Below are 23,605 nucleotides of genomic sequence, written 5' to 3'. Positions count from 1 at the left end.
TTGTACAGCGTCAAGCCAGACACATCACAGCCAGACGTCCGGCCGCGCTTTTCAAAATAAAACACGGCATTAGAACGGAACACTTCCGTTCAGATCCCCCAAACCTTATAACGAACCCTACTTTTTAGTTTTAGTCCCCAGTTTAGTATTTCTTGTTCTCTCATAATTGTGACTAAAATAAACATAATTTTGAATCTATTTCTCCTCAGAATTTCAGTTAAATTAACGATTTTCTTGTCATAATCTTGATTTGTCTTTATTCTTAATGTTGACTCTTTAAATTTAGCTTTTTACCTCTTATAATTTAGATTAATGAAGCCACATTTACAGGCATACTATGATTTTCATAAATGTTTTATTGTGAAGGTGCCCTTGACCTTTGCTTGCTTAAATAAAACTTATAGTAAAAATAATACAAACAAGCAAACCAGAATGTCACCCGACTCCAGCTTATTGAACAAAGTTAATTGATTGGAAGTCAATTAGCCAAACACTTTGTTACCTCATAAAAATGGAACTGTAGTAGAGCCACGCCCCTTTGTAGGCAAGCCTAGCTGACCACGAGGAAAAAGGAATTAAAGCAAGCAACAAAATATCTTAGATCATGTATACATGTCAAAATATCATAAGAAAGATTCATGTTTTTCAGGGAAATAAAGGACCCAACTCTGTGCTTACTTTCGGGGTGTGCAGAGCAGCGTTTCTCCTGCTGAGCCGGACTGCATGTTCCTGCAAGCTCGAGGAAAGTTTTTACAAACCAATCAGAAAGTCACAAAGAGTTTCAAATGATCTTTCTACCTGTTTGAGGAGTCCTCGTGATGTTTCTGCCGATATGACAAACTGCAAAGAAACATTTTAAACACTTATTTTTTTTATCAATCAGCCGATGCCTCCACTAGGCAGTGATGTTTCTTGCTTTTATTTTGAAGGGGCGTTCCAGTACACTCTCTCAGAGTAACTTGACACATTTCCACCTGTAACATCCCTGTTTCCAAGAGGAACAGCTGACTCCACCTTCACCTCCATAGAGAAACAAAGAGCAGGAGCGAGAGCAGGAGGAGGAGGAGACTCCTGGGAGGGATTGTGTAGATTATCACACCTGACAGACCGAGTGTCGGAGGGGTTTTAAATTAAAGAGGCAGGTAAACTCCAGCCTCCGCCATCAGGTAAACAACACAGGCAGGGAATTAGCTTGCACTCCTGTCCTTAAAAGACCTGAATCCGCTCACACCTGGAGTCACCTTTAGTTTGAAATAAAGCATCAACACAAGCGTGCGTGTCTGATGTTGTCGTGTCGCTCTGAGACCAATTAATGCAGGATGGTGAAGTCAGAGGAATGGCAGACTAAACAGGGAAACTAATTGTCACTCGTCCTCCCATCAGAGACTCGTCATCCGCGAGGAGCGACAATCGCACCGCAGAAAAACAGTGCATTCAAGTGATCTTGTTAACAGCTTTTTTTATTACAAAAACAGCATACATTAAAACATTTTGCGAAGGGAATGCAAAGATGTTAACAGAAGAAGACCTAGCATTTGTCCCTCATTTTGTCGTTTTATTTTTAAATAAAAAAATGTACAAAAGTGCTTACATGGTGCAAATAATGAGAAGTAAAAGAGTCTATAAAAGAGGAAGGTAAAGAAAAGACATTTACATTATATCCCACTTCTATGAATGCAGCAGAGCGAGTGGGCGAGCGAGCGAGCGGGAGAGAGAGATGCGACTTCATTACAATAGCAGTAACAATAAACCCAAAGCTGCTCGGGATCTTTCACTAGGTAGTTAATCCTCTGACAGTCTGTTAACACCGTCTGTAAATCAAACATACCCTAACATGAGGTTAATAAATATTGCTTAAATTACCCACAATGCTCGAGGGTTTCTGTTTAAGCTGATCTATTAGTTTACTACAAATCTCCTGTCGAGCCTTTTAGCCGCTGGCAGAGATTATGAGCGTTACAGACACAAGAAATCTCCCATCGTTTGCTAATACAATCACAAATTCTTGCGATTTTTTTAATGGCACTTTTGACAATAATACCTCTAATAACTTGTTTGTAACTCACAGTACAGAAAAGTGAGGAAAATGCTAAGTAACAAAGTTCAACGGAGCTTTTGCTGTTTCTTCACCTCCTGCTCACTACAGTGAACGTGTTGCTGGTGTAAGGCTGCTCATGAATCCAGACTGAAGACGCTCCTGTTCTCACTGACCTGTGGATCCCGGATCAGTAACGAAACCTGTTTTTAATCCAGACTTTTCCCTCGTAACCAGTCTGGAAGTTTCTCCCAAACACTGAAGCATGGTGTCCACTTCTCAAAGAGGGAGGCTCAGTAACTGTTCTCATGACCGGCTAAAATGTAGAGGTTGCTCAGGGCCGTCGGGTTGTCGGTGGGTCGGCTCTCCAAGACCACCACCCTGCAGAGGAGACAGAAACCCAAAGTTAGAACATCAAACAAAATACTGACATTTTATTTCACGCTGAGTTTTGGATCAGAAGATTGAAACTGTTTGTGTCTGTTTGGGGAAAATCTTGCACTGAAGCAACAAACCGATTAGCTTAGCTTAGCATAAAGACTGGAAACAGAGGGAAACTGCTAGCCTTATTCTGTACAAAGGTGACAAAATCCACCTGTCAGCACCTCCAAAGGTTATTAGTTAAAGCTATAATAAGTAGGATTTTTCCAACAACACATTCAAACTGGGCCCCTCCTGCTGGGCTCTTCGTCACCAGAAGCTCTCTCTCTCTCTCTCCTGCGAGAACACGCCCACCCCGCCGAGCTAACACCGACAGCATCATGGTTACCTTTGCGCTAGCCGGGTAAGAAGGGGGAAAGGAGAGGGAAAGAAGGCCAACTCTGCATCGCTCTTTCGTCATGTTCGCCGGTCTGAATGGGGCCCAGTTGCTAATTTGAACCACTCCCACACTCACCTATGACCTGTACGCTGTGATTGGCTCAGGGAGCCACAACGTCCTCCTGAAAACGTCCCGTACAAAGCAAAACAACAGAATAGATGCAGAGGGAAGGGTCTCACAAGGGTCCGCACACACACTCACCAACACACATGTATAGAGGCCCAGAAGTGATGATTTATATTATATTTGTAAAAGTCTTTATGTTATTTTCTATATTTTACACCTAGGCCCTGATTTGATTTATTTTGGAGTCTAAAGGACTAAAAGGTACTAAAAGTTTTGGAACTGCTCCGGTAGATTGCTTCAGCTGGCAGCTGCTAAACATAGTGTCCAACAAAACTGCTTTCTTTGTCATCGACAGGCTCAGATTGTTTTTCTAAGTGTCTGACAACATTACAGAAAGAATCCCTACAGAGAGACACCTTCTGTTAAAGAGGACTTTCTTCAAGTCACCAGACTCCATTGACAAAAACGTCAATTTTACCTTACAGAACACAGGAGACGGACGCTGCCAAATGGTGGAAAATACAGTGGTTAGGGTGATGACTTCTGGCGCCAACAATGTTCAGCTTAGTCAGTAGAGAAAGATATGCTGCTGATTTAACAGCAGTGACAAAGCTCAAAGCATCACCAGCGCGCTGAGAAATGATGCTAAACGGCTCATTAAGCGCCCTGATCGGCTGTCGCAGTCAGATCAGGACGGCGGCGGGTGAATCTTCAGATGGCGGTGACAGCTGAGCAGGACGCTACAGTCCAAACTGTCCCTTCCATCAGATGGAATTACAGAGGCACGGAGAGACACTCAAACCAGGCTGGCAGTGCCCGGGCACCGGTGAATAAAACATGGGGGGGCTGTGGGCAGAGAGAAGCCTCGCTCTGGTTCCACGAGCAGGGTGGTTCATCAGGAGGAACTGCTGGTGTGTGTGTGTGTGTGTGTGCGTGTTTGTTAAATTGTTATGTGGGTCCAGTTTGCCGTTTTTCTCCGTTTTAGAATATTTATACTTTTTGGGTTTTAGGCTGTTGGTTGGAAAAACGATCTGAACACATCATCTTTTTTAATATTAATATTAAAAGACGCAACTAAACAAAGAAAAGTGCGTGCATGGGAACGACAGAGTGTGAGTTGACTGGGTTTTTTTTTACAACTGAATTGCATTGTCGACTTTTATGGGGCAGCCACTGAACACAGCAGCAGGACAGGCTGTAAACTGTAGAGTCTGATGATGACCTTCAGAGTTGTTACCAGGAGCTGACTGCAGATGTCTTCTCTCCAGAACCAACCACCAAACCAGTTTTGAGTTAAAAGCTGTGTCTCTCTGACGCCCTTCAGAGGGGCTTTGGGAGCCCCGGTTAAGTGCAAACAAAGTAGGGCAGCTGGAAATGTTTAAATGTCTGACAGAACTCTGATAGACGTGGGTCTTCAGATGAAACGTTAGACTGAGAAGTTTGGTTTCACTCTGGACTGACAGATTTGGTCATATGGATCAGAAAAATCTGATTTGACTGAAACAATTCTGAGTCGGTACAGCCCGAGCAGTTTTAGATAAGAGCTGCAAGGCTCAGGATGTTATTTGTTATTTCAGTGGAAGTATTTCACACGTAAGGGATTATGTATAGTGAGCAGTTTGTTATCGCAGAATGTGACCCCGACAGCCGGAGGGCTAACTGTAATCATATCAATCCTCCGAAAGCAGAGAGAAAGCAATAAAGGTTAAACGATGCAAAAACTAAAAGCTGCGACAGAGAGATGAAACTGAAGACGGCACAGGAAGTAAACATTGAACAGAACACAGTGTGGGAGACGGCCGTGTTTAAAGACGGTGAATGGAAAAGAACATGTGAACAGACTCTGACAGAGACGAGACAGCAAACCTCGATCAGGTGCTGCTCTGATTCCTGCGGCCTGTTCACCGTGTCTGACTTCACCCTCAGAGGAAATGTTTCCATTTAATGGGAGTAAAAACAGCTAGCTTAGAGTTTACCGTTGCGATGGACGCAGCTCTCGCTCTGAGTGTAACAGACTATTTTGAAACAGAAATATAATTATTTTTAAATGAATAGCATAATTTCCAAATCAATATTCTAGTAAATATCCGTGTATAATGTAATATGCGGGATAATGTAGAGCGAGCAGGCTGTTATCGTGGAGGAACCCCTTCAGGGTGAGATTGTGCGATAACCTGCTCATCATACATTATCCCGTACGTATGAACATGATAACAAAGTGTTTCCTGCCTTTTAAAAATGGCACATTTATGACGGGCATTTCCATAGTGCATAACAAAGAAGTTATTGATGTATGTTAAACAAATAAATAAGAATCTTAGCAGCCCGTCTTTGTCGTGTTGCAAAGGGGCTAAAGCAGTGACATGTTTCACTGTTGAGGTGAGGTTAGAGAGCATCTAAAACTGAGTGGAGGGACTGAAGCAAGGAGCATGAACCGAGACAGAGAGGGGGAGGGCATTCAGGGAGAATGTCAGAGGTGCGTTCAGGGACAGCAGGGTTCACAGGAATGTTTTCGTAGATGAAGAGGATGAGCTGGATTCAAGATGAAAAGGGGGGGGGGGAACATGGCCAGCTGCAGGGGAGGCAGACACAGTGAGAGGAGTGCAGAGAGGGATCGACCCCGAGCAGCAGGAGGTGAGTGCTGTGGGCTCACAAACACAGCATGTGAGAAGGTCGTTTCCAGGTAGAAGAAAAACACAGAGACCTGAGGGAGGACTCGGAGGCTGTTATGTAGGTCACTGGGCTCACACATTAGACGACAGAACAGGTGAGGAGGTAGAGACAGTGAGACTGTGCTTTCATAAGGTTCAGACGGAAACATCTCTATACCAACCTGTCAGATCCGAGGAGGCGGAAGACTCTGCTCGGGTCACAAATCTCCTGCGTCACCTGGAAATGAAGAACACAGAACAGATTCAAGCTTATTTTCTTTGCATCTGAAGCACTGATGGTGCCGAGGGGCCCCTGAAACAAGAGAAGTCTGAGAAAAATGTTCCTTATCATTTCCTAATGAGTTCATGGACTCGACTGCTAGTTTTAAGTTCTTTAATATTGCGTGATGTTTATCCTGTGAAGTCTTATTTACAGTAAAATACGACAAACCTTTAAAACTTTATTATTTCTATAATTCAGCTGTTGTTTAGTGAGTCTATTGAAACACACGGCTCCTGCCCTGTGCAGTGAGTTTGTTTACATTTGGATCACCCATTGTGCCTTAAACAACACGATGTCTGTGTTTCTGCAGGTAAGGGAGCGCTGTTTCTAAGGACTCTGTGTACAATCCTGCAGCTTCTCCTACTCACAAGATGTAGCCTGACACGTCGCAGTGTAAAAGACAAGGGCCCCTCATGACTCTCTCTCACGTGTTGACATGTCATGAAAACTTGTCGACAGATGCGAGACAGTCTTCGTGTGACACCTGCTAGGTGTAAGTCCTTGGCCCCGGGAGAGATCTGATCTGTTTAAGTCTGAACATGAACAAGGTCTCCGGTGTTCAGAGAAGCACCCACTGAAGCGAGCACGGATCAACAGGCCGGCCCCCCTTGAATGCCTTCGCTTTGAGGGGAATCATAACGAGACAAAAGCTGAATTATTTAGTGCTGCTCCCTGTTGTGTGACGAGTTTCGTTTATGATTGGGCATAAATTTTGCATGGCCGCTGACATTTCAAAAATCCTTGCTATGGGAGATTGGTCAAGCTGGGCCGGGCACAGACTCTGCAAACAGACCTGTTTCAGCTGAGCGCTGCGGGGCCGCGTCTGACACGGCGGGCTTTGAAAAGGGTGGCCCCTATCGCCATATCACTTTTCATAAAAGCAGAATGCTTCACCTCCCTGCGATCTCTTGAACTTTTATTCTTCTGCTGAGCAGACTCGTGATCAGGTTCACATGGAATCCCTCTGTGAAAGGGGGACAAATTCATTACCTTGGCCTGACATAAAGACACTTTGTCTGGCTCCACCTGACGTCTAATCGGCTGGGATCACCTACAGCATGAAGCCACGCATGTAAACCGCCAGCACTCAGGGTCTTTGTTGGCCGGAGCCAGAGGTGTTTGTTCACATGTTCAACCATCAGTCCTGTTTTCAAAGCTGCAGTGCATTCAGACACTCTACTCTGTGGTCCAAAGGAAACTATTATTCTGGTTTGTTGTGATGTCATGTGTTTAAAGCTACAGTAGGCAACATTATTTCAAAAGAAGAATAATAATAATAATAACAACACATTTTGATCATTGCATTTCCCGAACAACATTAAATTGAAATGATGTCGATTGCTGATCCGTGACTGTGAGCGCCCGCCCCTTTGTATTTAGTTTGTTAAAATGTTCGTCCCGTCTGAATCAAACAACCAATTAGGGTTAGCTTCCATGTAACTAGCCAATCACAGCGACTCTGTATAAACCAAAGCATTCCGACCTCCACGCGACTTGTGCAAGCTGCGCGCTCACAGAGGTTGTGTCAGTCAGGAGCTACGGCAACTTGCGGTAAATTTCCGGTTCCTCCTTTGCCGACAACGGCATATCCTGCTAAAGAAGCAAAAAGAAGGAAGAGCTTGGAGGAGAAAAAAGCTTCAAAGAGAGCCCTAAATAAAAAGAGGGATCAGATGAGTGGGAGTGTACGAGGCTGAAGAGCGAGCCCTGTTCCTTCTTGGCAGGTAACGGTAGCTCTCACGCTAACAGCTAAAAAGGTAAAAAGGTGTTCCACACCAAGAATCGTAACTATGATGATAACCTCATTAGGATTTGAAAGTTTTGCATTTACATTTTTCACACCAATTGCAAAATGTGCATGCATGTTTGGTGTCGCGGAGTGATACAGAGAGGCGGAACGTTTTTCCATTGGAATGTTCATGTTGCTTACTTCCACTTTAAGTATCTTTAAATGATAATCACACGTCTTAAATCTGGTCAATCTTCAGTTATGCTCTACATATGAAGGTTTTTGTTTTAGATCATTTTAAACTGGATTAATCAAAAAATGATCTCCAGCAGCCAGATCAGAAGTAATGTACCATGAGGACATCCTAAAGCAACAAACACAGTGATGACATGTAAACAGGAAGGATGAAGGCTTTATGCTGCAAAAAGGATGAAGGCTCAATCTATCATAGTTTTTCTTTTTACATCAATTTTATCAGGATTGCTTTACAACATCTGGAAACAAATGTCTGGTCTCGTGTTGCAGCGGTCTGAAGCTGGGATATTTTACCTCATTAGACTTGAAGCTCTTTCCCTGCATGCCGTGCTTCCAGAAGGCCAGGACGCTGTCCTGAAGGCACACTGTCAGAGGAGAAAGGTAAATGTGTAAACACTCAGCTTCCTTTGTACACCTGCCAGCTTCTCATGTTGGGCTTTAAGTTAAATATATCCTTTTATGGGAAGGGAATTTATGTACCTCTAATTCTGAGCTGTCTGAAAACTTACCAACCGATCCGATGCCGAAGTCAAAGCTGAGCTCAGACGCCAGCTTCTTGTTGGACTTCAGTCGGCCCTGAAGATTAACGATCTTCAAATTTTCTGAGGAGAACAGTCATAAAAGAAGGCGGAGGATGAACATGTTTACTTTCATCAGGACTGTGCAGAATCTGTCTGAGAAGAGAAATCAAACTTACGGTCCAAACACACCAGCACTGTGTCTCTCTCCAGCTGGGTGACGTGGATTGCATCCACCTGCTGAGTACCTGTGGACGGAAAAGTCCCACTGTCACAATCCTGTTCTCCCATCACGTAGAGCTTATTACAAAGTTACATCTTCGATATAAAACCGGCTCTCTGTATTAGTTAGCTTATAATTATTTGTAATTTATCTATTTATCAGCCTTCCACACAGTCCACTTCACTCCACCACAACTCCACAAAACATGCCTCTCTACTGATTCCGTCGTATTCGTCTCTACATCTGAGTATGTTTGACTTACTTGTCCCCATCTCTGTGAACCAGGAGGAGCAGGAGTTGAGGTTGATGGTCTCGAAGCGGACCACCTGGCCCGGCTCTGTGCCCTGGCTGATGGCCACGCACACCAGAGGGTACTCCTGCTCGGGGACCACCAGCATCTCAAACACCTTCAGCGGGCTGGGGAGGGGGAAGTCAAAGTGCTGCGGCGGGAAGAGAATGTGAATACAGGGGTTAGTGTCAATGCTTCTTCATATGTTTAATGTTTATGTTTTGTTCTGTCGTATAAAGCTGCAAGTAGCTGCATCAGTTTAGTTCGGTTATACTTCTAAAAAGTCCCCAGAAACTTCAACAACTTGACTTTAAGAGCTTCAGGTTACACTGATCCTTCTTCCCCTGCAGAGCGAAGTTATAAAGTGAAATGATAAAACTCTACAGTAAAACCTTTAAGTAAAAAACGTTGTCTTACTGGCAGAGGTTGGGGACTGGGCACAAGTCAGTACAAGTACAAGGACTCACCTGGCCAACACTGACAAAAGACTTGACTTTGTCTCAGTATTGAGACTTGTCTTAAGATGTGTTTAGACCAAAAGTGTGGATATTCGCCCCTCCACTTTGATGAGCTGTTAGCTAGGATCAGTACCAGGATTTCTCTGATCGGCGTTCTGTTTCAGCCGTGGAGCGGCTGTCCATCTGTCCCCGCTGAGTGCCAATTTCACTGAATCTAGCAAGTCACACGTGGGCTGAAATCTGGCTCACTACAGCGCTATGATCCCAAAACAAACAGCCATCAACCTGTTTTTTTCCACACGCCTTAATAACGTCAGTACAAAGATAAGAAGGACCTACATTCTTTATGGACTCAGGATTTAATTGGGCCCTGAGAAAAATGATCTTCTAAGGTTCTTCTATCTTACCATAAGACTTTGCACGTGTGTTAGTAATTTAAACCTCTAACTTCTAGGAAAAATAGCAGAGGACTTGAAAAGAGAAAAAGCCAACTGACCTTGATGAGCATAAACCTCTGCATGGGCTCATACCACTGCAACAGGACGATCCCAGACTGCAGAGCTCCACACAGGTACTTGTGGCCCGTATATGGGTTTCTCACTGTGACAGAGAAAAGACTTTTACTTAGCTATTAGCAGTTTATATCAGCAGTACATAAAACTGGGCAGGGAACACTCACAGTAATAAAAAATCAGATGCATTCATCCCTCATGTAAATGATTACACAGTGATTACTTTCAGGGAAAATGTGTTTGATACAAACATAAAACTTTCCCAAGGATGAAGGATTTTTGTGCAAGTGCATGTAATACCCCTTTCCCACCAAAATGAGCGCGTTGACGCAGGTTTTTCAGACCCGGGAAGACCCGCTAATGAATGCCAACTGTCTCTTTTCCCATTGCCAGTGGAGTATACGCCTGACGTCACAAACGCGCCCGAAACAGGGTTAGTAAACAACAGTACACACAAAGAACTTACATTATACTCTTTGGTAAGCAGCATGGAGGCCAGTGAAGATGTTACGGTGGTTAGGTCTTTATTTTATCTATTGCTCATTCAGTTTTAAGTTGTATGCATATTTTAATTTAATTATTTTTCGGAGTCTCTCCTTCCTCCTGAAACAAACAAGCCGTTTTGCCATTCAAAGGTCAGACCTGAGCCACGATTGGCTGAGTATTTGGAGTGACCGCGTAGCCCCTCCCCCACGTGAGTGATCCCACGTGGGGGAGTGGCCGCACTGCCCTGGCACTCCAAAGTTGTAGAAAACATGGCTGCTCTAGGATTGGTTGTTCGGCCTTATATGTACGAACCAGAATCGTCAGGAGGTATCAGAATGGTGAGTTAAAATCTTGACTCGACTACAAGCTCGTGCAAGAAGGCGGCCTGATGTGAGTGACGGTGAATGACGATTGGTCGGTTTCAGCGAAAGCAGAGTTCTACGTAGAAACCTGCAGCTGTTCTGAACGGCCCATTTCAGAGGCGACCTTTTTAAAAATGTCATTCTGGAAAACATGGAATTATGCAGTTTTCACTTTTTCACTGTGAACAATAAAGACACAAACGTGAAACCCATGAAGAATATGAGAATATCCATTCAGAAGATATGACCCCTTTAAGTTAACATATAAACAAGTTGGGCTGAAGTCAGCGGCAGCTCAGCCCGCAGATAGATCATCGAAGAAAAAAGGATTTTTTATTATCCCAGAGGGGAAATTCATTTTCACACACTGTACAAACATACATAGACTCCAAACTGAATACGGTCCGTGCTGTCGCAGCAGAGCATGCGCCAGGATGACGGCAAAGAGGCGCTAGCCACCAAGCTAGGAGCTGATACTGCAACGCTGCTTTATTCAGTGTTTAACAAGTTTAAATCACTGCTTGTTTTAGAAAGAAGGAGAGCTCTGTGGATAATTCTGCTCTCTGTTAACGACTCGGCGTTAGCTAACTCTGTCAGAAATGAAAGTAACAAAATACATTTACTACAGTCCGTGCTGAAGTACACAACTGATGATAACATTTTAATGCAGTTTTATTATGCAACTCACAGCTAAATAACACAACAATAAAGTAAAGAGACTAATTTGGGACAGTTTACATTCACCCCGGGGCGGTTGGATTTGTTTACTTTTTTTATCTGGACTCTGGAGCCCTGCACATTACAGCAAAGTGAAGGACGGACATGCCTGGTATGGAGATCCTCGTGTATTGACACAGTTTAAAACGATGGATGGTTGAGTAAATACAGACAGAGAGAGGTTGGGAGGGAAAGGCCACTCACCAATGCAGCACTTGTGACAGCCCTTTGTGTCGGGGATCTTAGTTGTCAAGGCAAACCTCCTGAGGAGAGAAAACAGTGCAGCTGTTGTGACCACAGTCTTTAAAGAGCCGATGACGTCTAGAGTCGGGGAAGTCAGCCAGTGGTTCCCTCTCTTTTTTCTCTGATAGTAGACAGTGATGTACAAAAAGACTGCACAGCATGAGTGCAGAAAAGCAGAGTTGTGACCTCATCACTAAAGTGACAGGAGAGTTACGTTACCCTGCAGGCCTGTTGGACTCACCTGGGTAATATTTTGTCTGGGAAGCGGTGAGTCTGGAACTGAGCAGCCAGGCCGGGCTTCTTCAGCTGCTCAAACAGCCCGATGAGATTGTGGGAGTACAGCTGGAAGGTTTTCCCTGCAGCAAATAGATGTAATCATCAGCTTCAGAAATACAAGAGGTGAGCAGTGAGCCAAGAGATAAGGACCATTCCAGAATTTTAAACCTTGGACCTATTTTTACATACTTTGGGTATCTGAATAATTAAAAGATACAGAGCGTTTTGGAACTTCTCCAGCTGATGCTTCAGACTGGCTGCAATAACTGCAACGTTATCTTTCAGAGCAAATGTACCCTGTCAAAGTACGTCAGCTAAAACTTCTTGTTTTTGTCGCTGACCGGCTCAGATTCAGGATGTTCTAGCATAAAACAGTTAAGAAAGGATCCCAACAGATTTCAACCTTTTTTATGAAAGAATAAGATTCTTTTATACCAGAAAGAAAATCATTGAAACAACCAGAAATGTGTTAACTCGCTCTCATCAAAGCCACCAGACTTCATTTTAGGGATGCACGATACTGGATTTTTTCCTGATATCCGATATGCCGATATTTTCCATAGGCAGAACTAAAGCGCTGTTTTATTAGCTGTTTTATTTCAATGACATATCTGCCGTCATTTTCAAGCCATACTCTGCAGATACCGATAATATCGTGCATCCCTACTCCATTTTAAAAAACAGTCTCGCAGAACACAGAAGCTGCTGGTCCACCACGTGTTCATGTTATTACGAGACGTTTGTGTGTTAAATGGTAAGCTCTAGTCCAACAACATTTGTGTAACACAAAGTAACAAACTAATTAAAAGATAAAGCCAGAAGTAGAGAAGCAACTCCTTTGTTCTGCAAATTTAAAGTGCTGTTTTTGTCAGTGGAGTCTGGTGTCAATGTTAAGTCTGTTTGTGGTTAAAGAAATCATCTTCCTCTGTAACAAAAAGGTCTTTCTCCATCTGCAGCAATCCACTGGAGCAGAGTTAGTGACTGAGACCCACGTCAAAACATATTCCTATTTAACAATACAAATTTAACACATGACAAAATCATCTTCTCTTCACATTATAAATATTTTATAAGTAATTTCACAGCAAATTCTGGATCCCATGAAGCAGCTCTCGTGTGTAGAAAGGTTAGACGTGAACAGGGGTAAAAACAGAAGTGTGATGATGATGTGAAGCATGATTACCTTCTGATGAAGCCAGTTAGTAGAATATCAAATCAAGCCAGGCGAGAGGAGGATGGACAGTGTCCAAGGGAAGAGGAGAAGAGAAAAGAGGTTAAGTATACCGAGGGGCAAACTGCTGAAGGTAAAACCGAAAGTAGACTCGCACTATGTAATCTCACCCTCAGCAAACTGAGGAAAGGCTTCAGCCACGAGGACGGCCACACGGAGACGGTGTGTTTTAAATGATGGAGGATTTGAGCATGTCTGCATAAATACATGAAATAACTTTGCCAACTTTTCAAGTAACTTTACACTCTAACCTGCAAAGATCAATAAAAGCTCAGATTGTGTTACTCTTAAGTTGCTGTGCTACAAGGACACAGCTCGTACAGGTGCTCTCTGATTGCAAACACACAGATATGTAGTGACAGTTTTGCCCTCAGGCAGCCAGATAACACGAGACAAAGAAGCAGCAGCTGATGACAGTGGCCAGTGAAGCAGGAGGCTGTGATAAATCCTTCACTTACCGGATAAAGACATCAGGTTGTTGTTGATAACGTACAGCCACGTACACTTCCTCGGGAACAGCTAAAAAAGGGGATAAAACAAAGACAGGTCAATCACCACTTAGTTAGACATTAGGTTTTTAGAGGAGGGTGCGACGAAGGGTGAAGAAGCATCAGTTTACTGCTTCCTTCCCTACCAGACTGGCGAATCAGAGAATGTCCAATCACAGTTCGGCAAATGTACGTGGGGAACTCAGCAACACGGCTGCAGTAAAAGTGGTACATTTAGTATCCAAAGAGGCCGAGAGAGGGTCGCGTGTTTTTGCATCTGTAAAGACCGGATCAAACAGTCTGTGCTGAAGCTGCTCCTGGATGCTGTCAATGGTTAGGCTAAAGCTAGTGGCTATTTTCTGGCCTCTTTTTTTCCTGCTTAGGTTTACCCTCCAGCAGTGATACATGAGATTGGGATACGTTAAAGAACCAGCCCGCCAACCTCAGTCCTATGATGCTATTATGGGGAGCTAATCATGCCATCATAGGAGAAAAAAATGCAATTTGGCTCTGTGCCTTTGGAGGACGCTATCTGCTTCTCCAATGAGCCCTGGAAAACCTCCGCCAGACTACGTAAAACGCATCATGGAGGGAGCTCGCTAAACTACACTTCCTCAATCTAGAACGCCCGCCTCCGATGTCATGTCTCGTTCAAAATCGTCAGGTTTGAAATGCAGACTGCAGACCTGAAGATTTTTTAGACGATCCACAGGTATATTCTCGTCGTATTTCAGATTCTGTCCCGCTCTGAGCCGTCGCCTGCAGAGAAACGGTCGTATTTCACTCCAGCGTCTCTCGCTGGGCCGTTCCTTTCAGAGGGAGGGGCGCAATGCACGCTGGGTGTTGTAGGAATGTAGAATGGCCGAAACCACGAGCCGTTTGTACAACTTTCTCCACAGCTATGGCGCCAATATTATTATTTACAGAGAACACCAGCTTTGACTGACAATGGCTTTTTTCCAGGGGCGAATTGTTCCTTTAACTCAACACACTGGTTTTAGCCTTTCTCCTGTTTAAGGTAAGTTAAACATTCTTTCTGCAACAATTGGCATCATTTCTGTTTGCTTTTAAGTAGAAAGCAGCTTTTAAGGAACTTCCACATTGGCTTCACTTTTGAAACCAAGAGGCTACATCCACTTTTCATCTAGTTTCTAGTTTTAACTCAAACAGGGATGTTTTTATTATTGCAAGCAAGAAGCTTTGGTGCCTAAACCTAGCTGATGTGTGACTGATAAACCGTGTACTTGGTTACGTTTAGGTACCAAACCACTCAGTTAGGTCAATGGAAAAAGTTAGGAGCTACATTATTAAGTCCAAGTAAACATCACATCATCACACAGGACACGAACAGTGGTCACCTGGTAAAAGTCCTGTTGGTTTTGTTTTCTAGCCAATCACAGCACAGTAGGACGGGACATGGGAGTCTAAAATTGAAGACATATTCTCTTCAAAGGTACTTGTGTTTTTGTATTTTAAAGATTATGTTTTGGGCATTTTGCCTTTTATTTATATGAGAGCTAAAGAGGGGAGTGGGGGATGACATGCAGCCATGGGCCAAGGGCGGGAGCTGAACCTGCAGCAGTTGCATCGAGGGCTGTAAGGGGCGCCTGCTCTACCAAGCTAAACCAGAGCCCCAGATACTCATTATGGGTAATGATGAATCTGCCCCTTTCATCCCTGTTAACTGCAAAAGCTGAATGACTGACTGGTGTAGCTCCTGTAACTTTGGATGAGGATAAACAGTAGATCTAGACTGATTGTTACCTGCTCCATTGTGGCTTCATGCAGCTCATTAAGATTCAGAGTATAGATGCCATCCTCTGTCCCAAAGATTAGGTACTGATCTACGGAGATATAGAAGATATAAAAGGTTAAGCAGCGGCCTAAATAAAACCTGTAAATTCAATGTTTTTGCTTATCGCGCTTGTAGCATGAGGCGTACCTTTGGTGTCAGGATGAATCCATGATGTGGCGCAGTTTATCTTCAGTGGACAGCCATCAAACACTTTAGAGAAACAGGCTCCCATCTGAAATGAAAAGCAACATGGCTCAGGAGAGGCAGCCGTGTGGCTCAGTGAAGCGCTGAAATGTCAGCCAAGGTTTAATGAGCTGGATCCGGAGCTGAGCAGAGACAACCACAAAGCAGAAAGCTCTGTGGACCCCAAACATCTTAAAAATGTTCAGCAGCAGCAGCAGCAGCGCAGAGCCGGGTTTAATAACAGAGCTGCTGAAAGCAAAACGAGTGAGGACTGCTCGAGACAATGCAGAGGACTGACTCACCAGAACTTTAGGAGTGGGTGGTAGACCGTTGATAGCTGGTTTCTACAGAGGAGTAGAGGAAACAAAAACCAAAACATGATGTAAACGCAAACAAAGCCCCAACAATTATTTTAATGTAGCAGGCGAATTTAGCTGCAACATGACCCGAGCCATCAGGTTTGAGTTTTCAGTTCAACTTATTGGAGACACTCCATCTAAAAAAACCTAAAGATTACACCTTAATCCTAAAAACCAATGAAAATAAAGATGGGCAGGGCGGCTGTGATGGGTGAAATCCATATTGTGACATCAGACATTGATTGATTATCTTCAGACTCACAGGGAATTCCTTTTTCTCCTTCCGGTGCTGTCTGTTGGGCGGTGGCTTGGGACTGCCTCCGTTCACACTGCCATCCGAGTCATTATCTGTCATGAGAGAGCATTAATCAGTGACACGCGCAGAATCTAAACCCACAGAACAGACCTGTTGACATCAAACTCTCTTACCTTTACATTCAGATTTAGTGACAGCTTGAAAAAATAAAAAAGTTTATTTAGAGACACGCTTGATTTAAGAAGAGACACGATAAAAAAGGATGAAGCTGCACATAAGGGATTGTGATAAAAACACGCTGATAATTAGGATTAACTAAGGACATGTGTTATGTCGCTGTAGCAGAAATAATCGTGACAAAAACAAGTGAGTGCTTTTTATCCTGCACTTCAAAGCACATGGCCTTTTCCTACTGCGCGGCATCGTTTCAGCTAAAGCAACACAGATTTTTAAGCTAAAACATTGTTATTTAATATTTTTACCAGCGTGGCTGCCAGAAATAATATGTGAACTATTCCTTTAATTGACACACTCACACATGTATACTTGCTTACTCATCAATAATTTAAAAAGTATTTTATTTCATCATCTTAATTTGTGTAATTTACAATACCTTTAATTACATTTTCTAACTGTCGTTTTGTATATATGTTCATATTTATGATCTTTAAATGAATACGATTCTGGTAACGTGATCGGAAACAGGAAGTGAGCGGCTGTGGCTTTGATCTTGCGTGCTGCATCCTCGTTAGCCGTGCGTTTTGGCAGACATATTTATAGCTCGAACACAAGATATTAAGAAAAGTGAAACCCAAATTATGGGGAAACAAGGATTGCAAGCCACATCATTCTCCCTTCTGTCAGCAGCCAGTGAGGTATGTCTTTGAAATCTTTCTCAGGTGTATTATGCGTTAGATGAATAATAATGTTGGGGAAGTTTTGGAGCATTAGCTTAGAATGCACGAGAGCACGCACATGTTCACTTGCTAGGTAGCCTCACTGTTAAAACAGAGACTGTGTATGCGATTTATTTGGCATGTTTATGTTGTGATATTTATGTGAAGCGTGTCATGTTTCGTTTCCTATGCTGAATATTGCACGTTAAAGTATAGACTTTATATAAAAGGGGCTATGGCTAATTTCATTTAATAAGTTGAAGAGTAATCTGTAAGAAAGAACTAAGAATACAAAGGTGCACTGACAGATGTTTATTTTGTGTTTTATTTTCTTGAAGTTTTCACGGCATGATGATTCTTTTTTGAGCTGAAGACAGACAGGAAATGTGGGGAGTAGAGAGTGGGGGGGTGCCATGCACTAAATGATCAGCAGACGCTCTAATGACCCGCTCTACCAACTGAGCCAAACCAGCGCCCCACGGCAGGGTGATTCTGGACTATTGGTGCAAGCAGAATTAAATTGCCAGTTGAGAAAAAGAACCCTTGTGCTCGTCATTACTGGAGGGAGTTTGAATTCTTCCAAGAAAAAAGACTACGGCCTTAAAAATGTCTGATAGGCTGCAACGTCGCTGCATGTTGATTTAGTGTTTTTTTTTGTCTTCTTAAGTACAAGTGCTTTATTTTGCCCCTCATTACCAGGAGACTCTTCAAACTGGCAGCACTTTGAAATGATATACTGTAGTTAGAGATCACTGTATAAAAAATTATTATGATCATATTTTTTCCATATTACCCAGCCCTACTGCACAAAATGTCCAAGTTAGGATTGAAACGCTGACACTCACCAGGATCAGAGGCGTGAGACAAAAGGCCGGGGCTGCTGACGCTGGCTGAGAGGAAATCTGGAGACGAGTGCTCCACCTTGTTGCCCTGCTCGGGAGTGCTCTGTCTGCGAGCCACCTGACTTGGCCCGTTCTCAGAGTTGGGGAACCGCCGCACCGTCAGAGACCTCTCATCATTAAGGCCGAGCTCCTCTGAAGAGCTGTTTAATCGTGGCTGACGCAGGAAAGAAGAGAAACTGTTAAAAAAAAGGTGTAAAAATTCATGTAGTGAAAGAATATTTTATAATTTAGGTCTCACCTTTGGAGGCAGAGGAGGAGGCATCCCAGGCTTCAGAGTTGACCTGAAAAAGAGTGGGTTTTTTTGTTTTAGAAAGAAGTAAAAAACAAGCACGAGATTTTGTGTCCAAGATGAAATCTTAATGTAATGACATCACTAACAGCTCCACTTCTTCAAACGCATCCTCAAGGTGGGCGATGTGTCCCCTGCAGGGAACAAACACATTCATCAGTGTGGAAAATAAGACTCATCGGAGGCCGGGGGGGCGGGGGGGGGGTTAATGGCACTAATGTTTATGTGAAATCTCTCCTGAGGGGTAAAGAGGGTATGACTCTAAGGAAGACTGGGTGTGTTTGTTTTATCACTGAATGCTGGAGAGCATCATGTGATGAAAACAACAAGAAGATACATTTGTGGAGATGAATGAAGGTTTTATCTCTCTAGACTCCAAACTTGAAACATACTTCGAACAAACATCCCTGAAGTCTGTCATTGATGACCACCACGTCCAAGTTTATCTAATCTGACTTTTTACCATAAAATAATAAAATAATTTAATGGTTTCATTATTTGTAGTTTAGGACTCTGTTTAATCTTCTACTGTTCATCATTATGAAACATTTTAATGTTGTTTATTAACACTATTTAAAGTAACAAACTTTTTCATGTGAAAAAATGTCTGTTAAGTCTATCTATCACCGAACGAGGTAACACAATGGTGACTGAGCCTGTGGCCGACTGATGAAAGCCTTTGCATTTGCAGTATATAGTATTATTACAGACTGGGTGTCTGTGGAGACATACACTGAAAAAATCCCAAGCGGCGCCCAGTTAGTGACGCGTTTTCCATCAGCCAGCAGTGGTTGGTCTGCCAGAGAGGGTAGGCGGAGCTAAGCGGCTGCTTTTCCGCTCTCTGCAAGTGTTGCGAGTAAACAGTAATCTACTATGGCTGAACAAACAAAGAAAAGATGGATGACTACAGATACGACTTCAACAAGAAGTGAAAATCCAAAGAAGAAGAAACAAACTCGACGCTCAGATGAAGCAAACAGTCTGAAAAGGAAAGCGACCGTCAGCCAGGAAAATCAAGAGTTACAACCGGAGCCAACCGTGGACGTCTGGTTTCATGGGAAGTGTCCTCCTGCAATTACTGTTTATTGCCCTTAGAGGCGCCAATGACAACGAAACTGAAATCTTGGAGCTTTGAATCTTTAACTTTACTGGTTTACAGAACTATTTAACTTAGGATTTAATTTGTTTCAGGAATGCTACACAGAAATGACATCCCAATATGCAAAAATACCCTTGAAAAAACTGTCCGACCATTGGAGAGGTTAAGGGTTAAAAAATATTGCCAACAAAGACATTTTTGGATTCTGTGAAGTTCTTTGTGTGGTGACAAAAGTACTTAAAGATCTATCAGGGGCAAACTGTTTTCACAACAGGAATGGAAATTATGAACATCCCTGTTTCTGCTGTTTTCGTGTCTCTGTCTGCATCACACTGTTGTACCTGTCTGCGGGTCTCAGACTCCAGTATGCACAGTTTGGATCTACAGCTATTATCACGACACACTTGGTGAATGGCGGGGTGTCAGGGAGGGTGATTTGTGGACGAGGTGGGCTCTAAAGCTCACTGCAAAAAAAAAGGGTGGTGACCAAGCGAGGGGTGGGTGGATGGATGGCGTTGGGTGCTACAGAACAAACAGGGTTAGTGTTACCGTTGGAACAATTCGTCCTCAACGCTTTTGAGAAGACTCCTTGGAGGGAGACAAGACGAGAGAGTGAGAGAAAGAGAGAGAGACAGAGTGACAGCCAAAGAGAGACAGGGAGAAGTGGAAAACGGGCAAAAGCACACAGACAAGTGAGAAGGAGCTTACGGGTAAAGGCAACATTTCAAACTGCAGATGGGGAGAGTGAGTTCATGCACAGACACAGGTTAGCTCCAGTGAATACACAGGTTAGTGTGAGAGACAGTGAAGAGCCGCCATATTACACCTGTGTATTACAAATTATCAAAAAATATATGATTATATTGTTTAAGGGTGATTAAGGTATTTTTAATACATGGGGCAAATTTTTGTCTTATTTTGAGGTCTAATTGACTTAAAGGAAATTAAATGTTTTGAAATGCTCCTGCACTTCTGATTCAGCAAGCAGCGAGACGGGCTGTGATGGCTGTGATGTTATCACTGCAGGGAAATGTGACCGATCAAAGTATGTCCAAGTTCTTTTCAGACAGGTGAAATGTCATCAAGAAAGATTGCGCTGGTGCTTCATTTGCAAAAATGGGTTCAGTTTTGTGGCCTATAGACTCGATCAAACCACCATCTGCTGTAAAGTTTGTCTTACAGGAAGTCTGTGGCAACTAAAAGCTGCTGCAGGACTGATTTATACCCGTATCTCAAACAGAGACGCACAACCAAGTGGGAGACGTGTGGCACTGAGAGTTTCACAAGACTGCAGCAGGCTGAAAACACCTGCAAAAACACCTTACATTAGCAGCATTAAATATATTAAAATCCTAAATCGGCCTTACTCTGAAATCTTGTGAGATGTGAATTGTTGCAGGCTTGTTGTCAGGCTCTGACTTTAACAATCTGATCCTGTGTCAAAAACAAGTACTTTAAGGCTGCTTTAAAGTCTGTTTGTTTGGTCCGAATCAAAGACAAAATTGTTACTAAGTTGCATATTGCCTCATTTTGGTTTGTGTTCACACGGCAGCTTTTACAAGTGGACCAAAAGTTTCGATGCACGAGACAAACTGCTCTCTGGTTGGTCAGAATTTCCACGTGGGTAAACTCCCCTAAGTAAACAAAGAGGGAGAGCACACTCAGTCACACTCAACACGACCGCAGACTTTAATGTTTTGTTGTCGTTTTTTAAAAACTTTTAACCGACATCGTTCCACAGATTGATCAGTTCCATTCTCCTTTAGTTTTTCACTCAACACTTGGAACACTGTGTTCTTGTGTGTTTCCACAAGCATTTGTGAAATTTTCTGGTCAGCCCATATTTCTATTTCCTCATCGCTCCACCGTCTGTCCTCTACCCATCTTGCTGCCGTATCAGGACCCATCAGCACCTGTTAACAACCCACAATGCACAGTGTTTTGGCCTCCTATATTTGGTCCTACTTTATGTCAAGTTATGTCACACCTGGATCAAACAGGGCCGTGGTTCATCTCGAAAAGGACCGAGACCCGTCTTTTCTAGTGGACCATGGTCCGGTTGTTTGGTCTGCACCAGAGTTTGAATGCGTGTTCTCAACTGCCCAAATGAACCAGACTTTCCGAGTAAAGTTTGAAAGTCAAGACCGAAGCTGTCAGGTGTGAAAGCACCCTTAGTGGATGTTCTGTAATGGGACGCAGATTCCCACAAGGATTTCACTGCAGCCATAACATCCCATTGTTTAGCTGCAGGCTGGAACGATTCTAAATACCTTTCGTATCTTTTAGTGATTAAGACCACAAACTTTGTAAAAACAGAGCTCAGGTTTAAAAGTCCCAGAAATTACCTGAGACTAACATGCTTTTCATCGCCAGAAGTCTCCCTTTCCTTAACTTAAAATGTTACACAGCTTAACCACTACTGCTAATGTAACATATGTCTGCATTTAACTGACTCAACGTATTAAAAATAATACTGCAAAAAACATAAAGCACCTTTATTTTCTTTCTGAATGAATCTCAAGAGAAACATCTCATAAATGAGCCAGGGTGTGTGTGTGTGTGAGAGAGAGAGAGAGAGAGAGAGAGAGAGAGAGAGAGAGAGAGAGAGAGGCTGGTAAATAGGAGCAGTTACTGTGACAACAGTTTCCATGGGTTACCTGGTTGTTATTCCTCCCTCTGCAAAGGGACTCCAGGGTGAAGGGAAGTCATTATCTTTACTCACATCCTGTGGAAAGACACACACACACACAGAAATACATTTTAAAAGCCTGCATTTATAATGTTGCAGAATTATATTTTCATTTTTTACATTCATTAATTTTAAATGATTAGAAACAGAAGCAAAAAGCAGCACTGATTTCACTGAGTGGGATTATCACCATTTCAGAATGAGCCTCAGTTTCCTTCCTGAGCGGTGGTTCAAACTGGAGCTTGTCGACTGTGAATGAAAAAAAGAAAATCACTTATTTTTTCATTATCTTGCACACACATTTGGCACTAGAGGGCATCCGTGCTCCACACTTCAAGACACACAAAGCCTGCGGAGTTTGTGCATTGGTAGCATTAGCCTTGGAGCCTCTCACGGAGTTCATTCTTAAGATAAAGTCATGTGTAAGAATGAACCAGAGGCAGATCGACTGCTTCCATTACAATGTTCCTGCCAAAACACCTTCAATGATTTATCACTCTTCTCTGTGGATGTTTGGTCTGGAGTCCTTAGAGGAGCTGGTCACCAAAGATAAACACAGATTACACTTGACACTAACCAGGTCTGTTCACTCTGGGAAACCTGGTAAGAGAGCAAGAATTACAAATAAATCAGGGAACAGATTCCTCTTGGTTTAGGTTTGAGGCGAGTGTTTCTCAAACAGTCAGTCTCATTGAGGAGGCTGGTTTAGTGCTCAGTATAAACACGCTGTGATCAGCTGTAAGCAGCTGTAATCATGAAGGCGAAAATGTTCTACATAATCAGCTTCTCATCAACAAAGAAACTTATTCAAGAATTTATGTTTTTCCAGAGTGTTTTTCAGCTTTAGGTTTACTATGATGTGGAGGTGCTGCAGGATTACAAACACAGAGTACAGTGAGGAGGCGAGTCACTGCAGACTCAGGTATGGAAGAAGATAAGGACCACGTATGAAGAAATGTTTGAGCTCTCAGGTTAAAGTCTCAGAGATGGGAGTAAGTCATACCCGTGCAAGCTCAGGTCAAGCAAGTCACAAGTCAAGTCACATGAAATTCTGATTATTTATCGCAGCTTCCAACTTTAAATAATTTCAAAGACTGGGTCTGGCGTGCCATGAGAGGACTCGCGTTAACATTTCACCTGTAAACATTTAGCTATGAGTGAGCCACAGCAACATGCCCCAATAACGTTAGTTAACCTGGTTACATGCCCCCGAATCTTTTTCAAAAACGTTCTCTCAATAAAATACATAATTGCTTGGAGGCTCGTCTAACACAGCTTAAACTTAATGTTAGCTTTCCGGTTCACGCTTGACCAGCTGATAAATGAGCTAAACAGACACAATGATATACCTTTCTTTGTGGGTTTTAAAGTGACGGATGAGGTTTGATGTGGTGGTTGTCGTATCACTTATTTTCGAAGTGCATACCTCGCAAACCGTTCTTTACTTTTTATCCTCATCCATTACATACACCTTAAATCCAAATGTAACGATTGTGTG

At 43.0% G+C, this 23,605-nt stretch overlaps 1 protein-coding gene across 4 annotated transcripts in view; it reads right to left on the bottom strand.

Annotated features, from left to right (window-relative positions):
* Positions 1-1,444: 1,444 nt before the first annotated feature.
* The window catches only part of map4k5 (mitogen-activated protein kinase kinase kinase kinase 5), a 44,238-nt gene continuing 22,077 nt past the window's right edge, over positions 1,445-23,605 (bottom strand). For 2 of the 4 annotated variants that reach the window (XM_069661363.1, XM_069661366.1), the window contains 19 exons: positions 22,298-22,356; positions 22,076-22,143; positions 18,409-18,453; positions 18,269-18,311; positions 17,974-18,184; positions 16,239-16,324; positions 15,920-15,961; positions 15,582-15,666; positions 15,404-15,483; positions 13,610-13,670; positions 11,886-12,000; positions 11,606-11,664; positions 9,821-9,924; positions 8,840-9,017; positions 8,534-8,602; positions 8,346-8,438; positions 8,131-8,201; positions 5,755-5,810; positions 1,445-2,416 (listed from right to left, as the gene is read on the bottom strand). In XM_069661363.1, coding sequence (XP_069517464.1) covers positions 2,329-2,416; positions 5,755-5,810; positions 8,131-8,201; positions 8,346-8,438; positions 8,534-8,602; positions 8,840-9,017; positions 9,821-9,924; positions 11,606-11,664; positions 11,886-12,000; positions 13,610-13,670; positions 15,404-15,483; positions 15,582-15,666; positions 15,920-15,961; positions 16,239-16,324; positions 17,974-18,184; positions 18,269-18,311; positions 18,409-18,453; positions 22,076-22,143; positions 22,298-22,356 — 1,613 coding nt within the window. In that variant the 3' untranslated portion in view covers positions 1,445-2,328. The remainder of the gene's footprint in view (positions 2,417-5,754; positions 5,811-8,130; positions 8,202-8,345; positions 8,439-8,533; positions 8,603-8,839; positions 9,018-9,820; positions 9,925-11,605; positions 11,665-11,885; positions 12,001-13,609; positions 13,671-15,403; positions 15,484-15,581; positions 15,667-15,919; positions 15,962-16,238; positions 16,325-17,973; positions 18,185-18,268; positions 18,312-18,408; positions 18,454-22,075; positions 22,144-22,297; positions 22,357-23,605) is intronic. The other 2 variants (XM_069661364.1, XM_069661367.1) reach the window with 1 other exon arrangement.

Source organism: Semicossyphus pulcher, unplaced genomic scaffold (genome assembly GCF_022749685.1).
Source record: "Semicossyphus pulcher isolate SPU_LCO1_2020_fin unplaced genomic scaffold, fSemPul1.0.p SCAF_14, whole genome shotgun sequence".
Taxonomy (NCBI): domain Eukaryota; kingdom Metazoa; phylum Chordata; class Actinopteri; order Labriformes; family Labridae; genus Semicossyphus; species Semicossyphus pulcher.
The sequence above is the reverse complement of the archived record's forward strand: the minus strand, read 5'-3'. Positions and strand labels throughout refer to the sequence as shown.